At 63.9% G+C, this 12,545-nt stretch overlaps 1 protein-coding gene across 1 annotated transcript in view; it reads right to left on the reverse strand.

Annotated features, from left to right (window-relative positions):
• Positions 1 to 1,306: 1,306 nt before the first annotated feature.
• The window catches only part of LOC141974981 (syntaxin-binding protein 2-like), a 72,031-nt gene continuing 60,792 nt past the window's right edge, over positions 1,307 to 12,545 (reverse strand). Inside the window, exons 2-12 of the mRNA XM_074935070.1 lie at positions 9,989 to 10,119; positions 9,738 to 9,845; positions 8,711 to 8,768; positions 8,111 to 8,176; positions 7,330 to 7,410; positions 6,859 to 6,997; positions 5,498 to 5,625; positions 4,906 to 4,995; positions 2,580 to 2,671; positions 1,973 to 2,130; positions 1,307 to 1,436 (exon numbers count right to left, since the gene is read on the reverse strand). Of these exons, the coding sequence (XP_074791171.1) occupies positions 1,357 to 1,436; positions 1,973 to 2,130; positions 2,580 to 2,671; positions 4,906 to 4,995; positions 5,498 to 5,625; positions 6,859 to 6,997; positions 7,330 to 7,410; positions 8,111 to 8,176; positions 8,711 to 8,768; positions 9,738 to 9,845; positions 9,989 to 10,119 (1,131 nt within the window). The 3' untranslated portion in view covers positions 1,307 to 1,356. The remainder of the gene's footprint in view (positions 1,437 to 1,972; positions 2,131 to 2,579; positions 2,672 to 4,905; positions 4,996 to 5,497; positions 5,626 to 6,858; positions 6,998 to 7,329; positions 7,411 to 8,110; positions 8,177 to 8,710; positions 8,769 to 9,737; positions 9,846 to 9,988; positions 10,120 to 12,545) is intronic.

Here is a 12,545-nt window from a genome sequence, read left to right on the forward strand (position 1 = left end):
CCCGCTCCCTGGGCCCTCAGCCACCCGCCCCGCCCTGTGCCCTCCCTTCCCCCGCCTGTGAACAGCAGCAGAGACCTCGGCCAGCCTTAGGCAATGCACTTCATTGGCCCAGGCACATGCCCAGCAGGGCAGTAGCCGGGGGCAGGGCCAGCACTGACTTTGTGATCATGGGCGGGGGGGAGGGCCTCAGAGCTGCGAACAAACAAACTCTCCCCCTGCGCCCCCCACCCCTCGGAGGTCACTCCTGGTAAAGGAGGTCACTGCCTTTACCTGGGATCACTCCTGCCAGTGCTTACCCTAGCACAGCCCTGCTGGCGGGCAAGAGGGAGAGGATCTCTAGGGCCCATGGGATTCAGGGGGTGAGGCTTGGCTCAGGGCTTGATCAGACCCAAGGGGGCTGGAGCTGGCTGCCTCAGATGGAGCTGGGGCTCCAGGTGCCCAGGGCGTGGCTCTGATACCCAGGGAAAGGCAGTGGGGAGGTGTCTGCCACTGGGCAGGGGCATTTGATCCAGGCCCATCGGGGTGGCGAGCCTGCTCTGCCCTGCTGCTAGGGTGACCAGACAGCAAGTGTGAAAAATTGGGACAAGGGGTGGGGGGTAATAAGAGCCTATATAAGAAAAAGCTCCAAATATCAGGACTGTACCTATAAAATCGGGACATCTGGTCACCCTACCTGCTGCTGACCAACCCTGGACGCGCCTCCTACGCAGTCCTGGCTCCATCCCCACTTACTTGGGCACTCTGACTGCAACTCCTGCTAGGACCCCTCCCCCCTTCGGGGGACAGGGCCAAGAGGCCAGGGTGCCAGGCTGTGATGGGAGGGGTGCACGGAGCCAGGACTGGGCCAGCACCCCAAGGCGGTGAATGGGGATGATATGGGGGCAGAAGGAGGGGGTTCTCTTCAACCCTTTGCAGACTGGACAGACACAGCCTGGGGCTCAGTGGCTGGGTCACATCCCCCCCCAAAGCCAGATGCTGGTAGCAGCCTCTGTGCGCCCCCCATCGCTGACAGAGGGGTGACAGGAGGGGGAGGGAGAGGGGCTGTGCTTTGGGTCCCAGGCAGGGGAGGTAGGAATGGCTGAAGCTGGTAGATAATGGAGCCTGACTCTCCCCCTACCCCATCGGGGGCAGGGTGGCCACGGGGCACAAAGGGTAACAGCCCTAGAGGCTGTGCCATAGGGAGGAAGCCTGGCCTGCCCCCTGCCCGAACAGCCAAGCAGCCTGGGAGTCCTCCCCCTGCCCAAGAACTGACACCGCAGCCAGGAGTAGGGGGGAAGGTGCCTTGTTGAGAAGAGCAGGTGGAGCTGGGGGCAGCAAGCTGTGGGGGTCAGAGTCTCTGGGGGGAGGGGGCTGCTTCTAGGCCTCCTCGGGGTCCAGCTGGTTGAGGGTTTGGATGTCATCCAGGAAGCGCTTGGGGGTCAGGATGTGACTGGAACCTGGGGGAGAGAGAGGTGGTTGGCAGCGGTGGGCACAGTGGGGCAGGTATGTGGCTGGCATCACCATCACCCCCATCCTTGCAGCTGGACCCTGCTCTAGTGCAGGGGGGGAGGGACTGTCTCCTACCCTCCGTGGCCTGGCACCGCACCCCTCGTGCCGCTGTACCCTGCACAGCCAGGCAAGAATCCACGTGCTGACAGTGTTCCTCACCCTTGGGTCTTCGAGGGGTGTGTGCAGGGGGTGAGCCATATCCCTATGGAAGTTACTGGGGGTGTCTGACTGGGCCCCCACACATGGTCCCTGGGCAAGGAGAGGCCTGGGGAGCCAGAGGCCAGGAGATCAGGTGGCTAGATACAGGCCATGTGGGGCAAGCACATCTGTTCCCAGGCCCCCGGGTGCAGGAGGACAGAGGGTAGCATGGGAGCCCTGTGGGTGCTGGGCAGGCAGTTCTAGGGTCTTCCCCTCCCAGGGGGTCCCAACTCTCCCTGACCTGGGCATTCCAGCCACCCTTCCCCCCAGGACTCGCCCCACTCACCGATCACCACCTCCCACTTGCCCTTGGTGGCCGGGGTCACTTCGTAGGCGCAGCGCATCTCAGACATGGACAGCCCACCCAGCACGTAAATGATGAGGCGCGGGCCCGTCCGGTACTCGGCCGCTGGCTTGTTCTTGTGCCAATGCCCAAAGCGGGCGCTGGTGGGAGAGAGGGGCAGTGTGGATACCAGGGGCTCGCTGAGGGAATGCCAGATGGAAGGGCAGGGCCTGGAGGAGGCTGGGGGGCAGGCCCTGCCCAAGGGAGTGGGACAGGAGTCCCAAAGCAGCCAAGAGGGAATAGGGGAGGGTGGCACCTGCACTGGGCTGGGTAAAGCTGTCTAAAGCTCGGCCAGTCCCTTTCCTCCATCCTGGGCCCTGGTGTGTTGAGGGATTGCTGGGGCGCGGGGTACATGGTAAGAGGGGTCCAGGGCTCCAGGCTCTTGGACATCCCCTCCTCCGTAGAGGGCAGGGTCCTGGCCACACACTCCCAGGCACAGAGGCTCCTACATCCTGGGGTGTGTGTGTCAGGGCTCTGTCACCCACAGCCCAGCCAGGCTCAGCCTTACCTGACAGCAGCCTGGGAGCTGGTGGTAGGGACCGGGTGCGACACGAAGGGGACAGCAGCCTGGGAGCTGGTGGTGGGGACCGGATCCGACACAAAGGGCCACAGATTCTTGTCCAGTTTGTCCTCAATGATGTCCTGGCAGGAGGTGGGGGGGTGGAGGGAGGACAGATCAGCAGGGGCCAAGCAGCAGGAACCTCGGATCTGGTGGCCAAGCCAGGCCCCATTGGGGTGGAGGGGCTGGGACGGCTCCTCACTGAATGATTGACAGTCCCTGGGGGGAGCAGCCTGGGGCCCCCTTTCCAGGGTGGGGCATGGGGAGCCAGCAAAGAACACGCTGACTCCTCCAGTGATGCCCCCCCATCTCCCCACATCCCCCTCAGCTGCTCAGTGCCCTGCTGTGAACTCCCCACCCATCCACCGTTATGAGGAGGGCGGAGACCTCCTGCAGCCAGATCCAGGGCCCCTCATTTGGGGGGTGGGGGAGGGAAGGCAGGGGGCTGCCTCAGTGCCCCTTTCCTGCTGCGGGCAGATCCAGGCCCTGCCTCTTGCTCCATGAGGTGTGTCCCAGGCACGCAGGGGGCCCAGGATATGTTACATCCTAATGCCACATAATAGGGGCTTTTACATTAGTCTGCTGCATTGACTTGTACAGGGAAGCTTAAGGCCTGCCAAGCTGTGGCTGGCGCAGAGAGGGGGCACCCCGATTGGATTAGGCATGGGATTGAGGCTACCGCAACTGCCTGCCCCAAAATCCCGCAGGAGGAACCATCACAACACTGGAACAGGGGCCTGGGAGCCTCCCGCCTGTGATCTGCTAGGGACAGGAGCTCCGGTTGGGGGGTTAATTCTTGGCCTGGAGAAGCCCCAAGCCAGTAGGTTGAAGGCAACTAAGTGTGCCCCCCCACCCCCTTGAGGAGTGCCCCACAGGACAGGGCGATGAGGGGCTCAGCCCCCAGCAAGGGTCAGGGGATGGAGTGACCATGTCACCTCTCACAAGCTAAGCGGGTTTGGGCCCAGGCAGTGCTTGGATAGGAGACCTCTAAGGAAAAGCTTACTGGGTGCTGGGGGGTGCTAGTGAGTCAGCAGAGGGTGCTCTATAACCCTAGTGTGGCGCTAGGGGGCGCTGCACTGCAGGGTGCTGGAGTAGGGCTCAGCAGGGGGCGCCCTCCCCTGGCAGTCAGTGCTGGCCCCAGTGCGGCGCTAGGGGGCGCTGTACTGCAGGGAGTGGGTGGCGGGGGTCTGCAGGGGGCGTGACCAGTACTGTGCTGCAGGAGTTCATCCTTTAGATGAGCGTCAAACAGCTGCTCCTCACTGGAGGTTAGACCAAGGACCCTGCCAGCCATTCAGATTCCAGTGCCAGTCACGACAGTGTGCTGCCTGGATCCCCTGCACTTCCAGCCCCACACACTGATCACCTCCTGCCCTAGACTCTCGGGCAGCGCTGCTGGGCAGCTGTTAATAGCTGCCTGCCACTCCTTAGGAAGAATTCAGCCCCGGTGAGGGACCGCTGTATAAACCGCCCATGGCCCACCCCAGAGGTGGCAGCATCTCAGCACCGGGTAAGACAACTCCCCTGCACTCGTGTCTATGATTTAAGACCCCTAAGGACGGCAGCAGGAGAGGACTCGCTGATGAGCCGCTCACATGGCTAGAGCCATGCGCAGATACAAAAGTGTGGATGTGCATCAGCCCACGATCCACAAGCCGCCTTTTCCCTGTATCCGCATCCTCACCGGCAGCAGCTAGCGAGGGTGGGGAAGGGGTCCTGCAGGGAAGGGGCAGCGTGGAGGGATTGGGGGCTGGGGGAAGGGGCAGCGTGGAGGGGGCGGTGTCTCGAGGAGAAGGGGCAGTGTGGAGGGGGTGGGGGCTTGGGGGAAGGGGTGTCTCATCACGTGCCGCTCCTGGGGGGTCACGAGCGACAGTACACAGCAGCAGCAGAGCATGTTGCATCACAGTGGGGTGGAGGGGTGGGGCGCCGGGGCCCCGCCCGCTCCAATCCCAAATCCTGCTGCCCAGGAGCTGGTGGGGACACTGGTGCTGCTTGAGCTGCTGGACAGGAAGCAGCACGGCAGGGCAAGTGGGTGCTGGACAGCCCCAACTCTGACCTGTCGCCCAGCCACTGGCTACGGGGCAGCGGCCCCGAGCGCGCTGCATCCCCCAGGCTGCCTGAGCCGGACGCCACGGGCCAGGTGCTGCTGGGGAGTAGAGCCCTGCACGGTTGTATCTGCAGCTGATCCACTAACCGCAGAAACGGTGCGCAGATATGCAGGGCTCTACATATGGTTGGCCCCAAACCAACCCCTCCCCCTTGGGCCCAGCCTGCCAGTTGCGACCCCACCCCCAAGGCCAGGAAGCAGGGGGCCCGGTACCTCCATGATGTCCTTGAGCATGGGGGTCCAGCGGGAGAGCTGGTAGCTGGACTCCAGCCGCACCTTCCTCTCCGGTCGCAGCTGCCCGCTCTGGGGGAGGAAGGGAGAGGGGGTGAGAGGCAGCAGGGAGGAGGTGCGGGGTGGGAACGGAGGCAGACAGGGAGAGCACGGCCTACCTGAGTCGTGCCAGGCAGGTTGGCAGGGGAGAGGCAGAGAAAAGAACAGAACGGATCACTGAGCGAGAGAGAGCAGGGGAGAGAGACTGATGGGAGAACCGAGCTGCTTCCCCCCATTCGCCGCATGGCCACCCCAAGCAGTGGTCACCAGCTCCAGCTCCCTGGCGATCTGAGGTCCTGACTCCCAGTATCCTCTGCAGGGGCAGAAGAAGTCACCCCAGATGGGGATGAACTCAGGGGTCACCCTCATATGGGGAGGGCATCACCCCACTGTACAGGGGCAGAGGCCACCTCTGTGCTGGGAGTAGGTCACTGCCATAAGGGGGCACCTCCAGGATGGCCTGGGCTTCCCTGTGCAGCACAGATCTGCCCCCTGGCATGGGTACAGCTGCTGGCCCCCGGCCCCAGTCCCTTACCCCAGGCATGAGAGAGATGACCAGGAACTGCATCTTGTGGATGATGTCTCTCTGCTGCTGGATGTTGGCATGCTGGATCAGCTTGGTGAGGTTCTCCTCACCCACACGAGTCCGTGGCCCCAGGAGTCCTAGTTCCCTGATCAAATCCTGAGATCCTGCTCTTCCCACCCCTCTCAGAGCTGGGGGTAGACCCAGGAGTCCTGGCTCCCAGCCCACACTAGACCCCACTGCCCTCCCAGAGCTGAGGACAGAACCCAGGAGTCCTGGCTCCCACCATCATCCGCTCTAACCCACTGGACTCCACACAGTTAGTGATTGAATTTAAGTTCTTGCTGCTCCTCCCTCAACAGGTTCTCTCGGGCGCTGGGGGCAGGAGTCTCTCTAGCTCCCCCTGGCAGTGCAATGGGAGCCCCCGTCCCCCTGATCTGGGCTCCCCCTTCTGCAGCCAGTCAGGTGCAATGTCAGAGCCGAGGCCTGGCTCTTTAAGGCTGTGAGGCCTTGAGCTGGAGGGAGGGCAACGTGCCCCCCCGCCCCGCCCTCCCAAATCATTTACTGCTGCTTAGTGCAGACGGGGAGGCCTGGCAACTCCACAGTGCCCCCTGGCCAGGAAACTGGGCAGCCAGGCAGCCAGAGGAGCCCCATGAGGGCACCCTGGCCTGGGCAATGGGCCCGGGGCAGTGCCTGAGCAGGGTTACAGGAAGAGCCCCGGAGCAGGGTGCTGCCCCACCAAGCCAGCATGGGGCAGGAACCAAGGGGGAAGAGGGACTGTGCCAAGTGTCAGGGTCTGGGAGGTTCCCCAGGCCCTGGTGAGTTTGGGGAAGGGGCTGGATGCAGCAAGAAGCACAGAGCTGGTACAGGGATGACACAAGGGGTGGGCAGGAGACTGGTCGCAGGAGGCTCAGAGACAGAACATGGTATCTGAGCAGCCTGCAGGAAGAGAGGGATGTCCCTCCTCCCTGCAGAGAACGGGCCGGGGGGCTGCTCCGGGTGTGTGTCTCCATTTCCCCTCCCTGCAGAGAACGGGCTTGGGGGAGCGTGGAGGGTGGACACTGCTCGGAAGGCAGCAGCAGGGAGCAAAGGCCACCAGGTCTGACCCCAGGGGGCAGTGCGGAACGTGGGCATAGCGCACTGGCAGGCTTGCAGGCACTGAGAGGTGGGCAGAGGGGAGACAGGGCCGTAGAGCCAGGCTGGACACAGGCCCTGGGAAGTGGCTGGCCGGGAGGCGCCCTACATGGCTGGGGGGCGTGCCAGTCTGAGCAGTGCTATTCCCCCCCAGCCCCACAGGCCTGCGCCCTGCCTCCAGGAATGCCCCCTGCAGCAGCAGGCCCCCCAGTGCTCCCCCTGCAGGCCTGTGGCGTTACCATTCTTCAGGAAGATGTAGATCAAGATGATGCGGATCTTGTCGTAGGCCTGCACGCTGGGGTCCAGCAGGACGGGCACAATGATCTTCATGGGGTCCTTGATCTTCTCCCCGTCCACGTCCGTTCCCATGGCCAGGTCCTGTGGGGGGAGGGGGCGCACACACAAGGCCCAGGTCAGGCCACTCTGCTTCCTCCCGCCTCCGCAGCAGGATGGGAGATGTGAGGGCCCCATGACCCAGAGCTCGCCTACTCCGTGCCAGGGCCCCCTCCTCCCTGGGGTCAGCTCCCTCTGGGGTGAGCAACGGGGCCCCAGGGAGTAACCCGAGCCCCATGTCCCCCTTCTGCATCCCCGGTGCTGCATGGGGGGGCTGGCCCTGGCTCCAGCGAACCTGCGGGTCTGAGACCCCTCTCTCCAGGCTAAGACCATGAGCCAGACTCTGCCCCCAAGCCAGGCTCTGCCCACAGACCCACCTGCTCCACGCTGCACAGCTTCTCCACCGTCCCTTTGAAGTGCCGCATGCAGTGCTCGGCCAGGTTCAGGTGCGTGGAGTACTGCGGGGAGAGACCGGGGCACAGGGGGAGTTTACTGCATCACCGGCTGGTCCAGAGCACCGGAACCCCCCAACCCACAAGGAAGGCCCCTCAGCCAGAGCGGCAGCCCCAATCGGCTGTAGAAGCTGAGTATATAGGGATAGTTTTGCCCAGCACTGATGTGCAGCCACCTCTGGGGTGGAGCGGGGCAGCGGGAGGGGAGGATCAGGAGGAGGGAGCAGCTTCCAAAACAGCCCATGGCTTTTCTGTTAGTCACCACAAGGTTGGGGGCTTGGAGACCAGCAGGTGTCGGGGTACCTGTGCCAGTGGCCAGGAGCTTTCTGTTGGCACATGGCCCAGTGGCACCAGGAGTGGCTCCAACGGGCTGGTTTAGAAGCCCACCAAGGCCCTCTCCCGAGAGCTGCAGCAGCAGGGCACGGGCGTTACCCAAGGGCTGCCCTTGGTGGGGCAAACGTGGCAGCTCTGGGCACTGACAGGCAGGCTGCTGCCCATGGTGCCACACAGCACCTGGGGGGAAATGGTTCTGCCCGACCGGACAGGTCAGCAGCTCTCATCAGGCAGTAAAGCGGAGTGCCCCAGAGTGCCCTGCCCCCCAGGAGAGTCCCTACTGTCCCTCACCAGCCCCACAGAGCACCCTGCCCCTCCCATCAGCCCCCTGAATGCCCTGCCCCCCGCCCACTAACAGCCCCAGCCCTGTTACCTTGTTCAGCTCTTTGTGGTACTGGGGCATCTTCTTCAGGATCTGGGACAGGTCCTCGATGTTGGCCTGGAGGGAGGGGGTGGTGAGATCCCAGCCCCTCCCAGCGCACGGAGCCCCCTGCAGAGCAGAGGCCTCGCCTGGGGACAGCCGCAGCAGCCCAGCCACACGTGCCAGGGTGGGTCACTCAGGCCACGCGTGGCTGCGGCTTAGATTAGACCTGCCCTTCCCAGGCCAGCTGGAACGAGACGGGAGCCCCGCAACCCGAGCGCCCCTCAAGGTGTACAGTGGCAGCGGGCTGGGGAGATGCCAGCGTTGGCTCCCTGCAGCTTTCCCTGCGCAGTCCCGATCCTGCTGTCTGACCCCACCCCATGGGCCTCTGCCCTCCCCCACTGTGGGGAGCTCCAGAGCTCTGGCTGGGGGGCAGGGGACTCCATATACACCTCTTAGCCCTTTACAGGCAAACCCTGAGAGCAATGGGACAGCCCCCACCCCCGCCAACCCCTCCTGGGGCAGCAGGATAGCTTCTCCTCCCCATCAGTGGCAGTGGGATGGGTCCCCCCATCCCGGACTCCCAACCGCTCCCCCCAACCCCCGCCGCACCTTGTCCGTGGTCAGCCTCTTGCTCTCATAGAAGGTGCGCAGCAGCTCCGTCACCTTCCTGCAGCAGGGAGAGGGGTCAGGACGGAGCCAGGCACTGTCTTGGAGGTAGGGGGTGCCATGTCCTATGCTACAGGGGATGGAGCCCCCACCCCACGGGCACCAGGGTTCTCTGCCTCGAGAGCCTCAGACGGGTGGGGGGACCCCCCTTCCTAAGTTACCCCAAGGCAGAGTTCAGTGCACCTCAGGGGGCTCCTGGCGCCCTGCTGGGGGGGTCTGGGGGCAGTGGCAGGCCCAGCAGGAGGTTGGTGAGGGACTCACTCAAGGGAGCTGTGAGGTGCATGGGGAGACCCTGGGCTTGGAGAAAGACAGTGTCCAGGGGGATCCCCGAGAGGAGATGTGGACAGTGGCTCTGGAAGGGAGCGCTCAGGGTTCCTTTGAGGAGAGGGGCTGGGTCCAGGGGGTCTCAGCACTCAGAGGGGAGCATGTCTGAGGGACAAGCCCCAGCACTGGGTGGGAGGGGGAGAGGGAGTCCTGGCACTGAGCAGGAGAGGGGTGTGTTGCGGGGGGGTGTCCCTGCACTGGGTGGGAGAGGAGTGTATCCAAGGGGGAGTGGGGTTCCAGCACTCGATGGGAAGGAAAGGGGAGGGGTGTGTCTGAGGGGGCCCCAGAGTGGGGAGGGGTGTATCTGAAGGGGAGGATGGGGGAAGTCCTGGCACTGGAAAAGAGGGGGAGGGGTGTGTCAACGGGGTGGGCTGTCCTGGCACTGGGTGGGAGAGGTGTGTCCGAGGGGGAGGTCCTGGCAGTGGGCGGGGAGGGGAGGGCTGTGCCAAAGTGGGGGGTAGCGAGTCCCGGCACTAGGCAGGGCACGGAGGGGTGTGTCTGGGGGTGTCCCGGCATTTGGTGGGGCACGGAGTGGTGTGTCCGGGGGTGGATGGGTCCCGGCCCTGGGTGGGGCACTGAGGGGCATGTCCGGTGGATCGGTGGGGCATGGAGGGGTGTGTCAGGGGGCAGGGCTGAGCGCGCTCACTTGGAGACGTCAGCGATGTGCATGTGGCGTAGCTGCACCCAGAGTTCGTCGTCTTCGTCTAGCAGCGCCTCTTTCTCCTGCGAGTCGCTGATGCCCGTCGTCTCGTACCTGCAGGGGGGAGACAAGGTCAGACTGTGGCACCCCTCCCCCCAGTGTGGGGGCTGCGGAGCAGTGCAGGTGCCTGGGTCACATCCCCCCCAGCCCGCCTGAGGAGGGGTGCGGGGCGCCCCCTGCTGGCAGCCAGGCCCTACTTGTAGGTGTCATTCTCGATGCTGAGCAGGTCGTAGGCCATGGCCTGGTAGGTGAGCTCGTGCAGCAGTGGGGACACCAGGTCGAAGCTCCGGTCCACGATCAGCAGCTGAGAACGGGCTTTGTCGGGGCCCTGGGGCAAAGGAGAGAGAAACCCGTCACCCCCTGCTCTGGCGGAGGGTTCCTGGCCTGGCTTACATGGCACAATCCAATGGGCCCTGGTGGCCTGAAACTTCACCACCCGCCCTCTCTGTGGCCCAGCCCCAACCCCAGGGGGAAGCCAAGAGACACGCCCCAAGCTAGCTGGGACGTGCCCTGGGGTCCTGCCCTGACTGGCAGGGAGAGCTCCCCACCCTGCAGGGACGGGCTACCTGCCCCTCGTGCAAATAGCAATGGCCCCCTCCCCCAAGCACGTTCTCTGCTCGTGCCTCTCCACCAACGGGAGCATGCCCCTTACAAGGCAGCCCCCCGACTGCCCCCTGCCCCATATGCTGCGTAGGGAGGGGGGGAACTACACCAGAAGGGCCTGGCTAGTCTATCATGAACCAACACCAGGCCCAGAGACTCTTTGATACAGGGTCCCAGAGGGGGACGATGGGACGTTATCCCTATGCCCCACCTTGCATCTGAGCTGGGACCCCATATGAGGCTCTAGCTCCCCACTCCCAGCCTGGGTGGCCCCCCAGCATCCAGTTGGACAGAGACCACTCAAATGGTCAGCATCTCAGACTCACATCATGGGGAGGCTGGCCCAGCCCTCGCTCCCTGCCTGATCAGCATGCACTGCCCTCTTTGCACAGCAGGTGGCGATAGGAGACCAGCCCTGCGCTCTCATGGCAGACGGCTCTGAAACCGGCTCCAGCAGCCCCAGTGGAACCCAAGCCCACCCAGGAGCACCTCGGCAAGGGGCTGCGTCTGCTCTTCGCTGGGTAGCACAGACAGTTGGGGGCGGGGGGGGACATACAGCCCCTGATGCTTCCCCAACTGTCCGACCTCAGTGCGTGGCCCGATTTTCAGCCATGCTCGGGAGCAGAACGTCGGATCAGCCACCACCCACCCGCCTGGCAGGTCTCCACAGCCTCTGGGTAAATGGGTTGAGGCTGACGGGGGAGCGCCTCTCTTGGAGGAGTATCTGGCCCCCACCACTGTAGCACTATCATTGCTGCATCCTGCCCCCCCATGCACGTGGGGCTGGGCAGGGCTGTTACCCCATTGCAGAGGGGGATGGAGGCCCAGAGGGGCTGGGTGACTCACCCAAGGTCACACAGGGAGTCTGTGGCAGAGCAGGGACATGAACCCAGAGCTGGCGCCTTCATTCCTCTCCAGCCCTACCCAGCCTGGATGGGTTGCTATGCCCAGCCCCCACCCCCACCTCCCACAGGACTCTGCTCACACCTTTGCCAGTTCGGCTCTGCTGGAGGGATCCCCGAGTGCAGATGGGGGCTGGCGTAACCACCGGGTCACCCCACCCTGCCCAGAGCAGAGGAGTGGTTAGTGCACTGGTGGGTGCCACAGCACTGCCTGTCCCAGCTACCCCTCAGGGCTGGCAGCTGGGAAACATCAAGGCAAGAGGGACTAGTGCAGACAAGGCCCCAGTGCACTGGGACCGCGGGCTGGGTGGCTTTGGAGACCTGACTGCTAGAGGCCATGCTACAAGAGACCCTGGGGTTCTCTCTGCGCCAGCTGGCAAGGCAGGGGCACATTGGACTGGCGAGCTGGGAATATGCTGCATGGAGCCAGCATTGCATTGAGAGCAGGGGCTTGAGTCAGCACTCCTGGCCCTGCAGTGGGCGTGCTGTCTGGATTCTATTGAAGGGGGCTGAGCAGGCAGGACTCCTGGCTCCTATTCCTGCCTCTGCCACCTACTCCTGGCAGGCTGCTCCATGCCTCAGTTTCCCCCGTGTAACATGGGGATAGTGCTTACACCCGTGACAGGGAGGCTTGGCAAGAGCCTCAGGAATATCCCTGGGGGGACTCACGGGAGTAACAGCAGCAGGGTGTGCCCAGAGCAGGATTTTGCCCTCCTGAGCGCAGCCGTCAGCTCCTGAGAATAGCCCAGATCAGACTGGGGCTGCAGGCTGGAGCCAGCTCTGCTGCAGCAAGTAGCTCCGGTGGTTAACAAGCATGCTGTCAATCCCATCCCTGTGTAGATGGTTTTGGCAGCCAGGTGTGTGCCAGGCTCCCCTCTGGAGGCAGGCCTGTGCTGCCAGCTCTGAGTTACAGAGCATCTGTGCCATGGCAGCCAGCTATCCCAGAGGGGGGCCCCCCTGCCCGAGACTGGTATCATTATCCCCATTTTACAGATGGGGAAACTGAGGCACAAATAGGGGAGGTGACTTGCCCAAGGTCACCCAGCTGGGAATGGAACCCGGGTCTCCCGTCCCAGTCCAGGGGTCTATCCACTAGGCAACACTGCCTCGGTGGATGGGAAAGTAGAGAGGAATGGTGCGGTCATGGATCCACAGGGTCGGTGCCAGGGCCCCAGCTGTGGAAGTCTCTGGGAGGAAGCCCTTTGCTGTGCCAGACCCCAACAGGTTCCTCTCTTCCTCCGGGACAGGC

The sequence above is a fragment of the Natator depressus genome, chromosome 20 (genome assembly GCF_965152275.1).
Source record: "Natator depressus isolate rNatDep1 chromosome 20, rNatDep2.hap1, whole genome shotgun sequence".
In the NCBI taxonomy this organism is placed as follows: Eukaryota; Metazoa; Chordata; order Testudines; family Cheloniidae; genus Natator; species Natator depressus.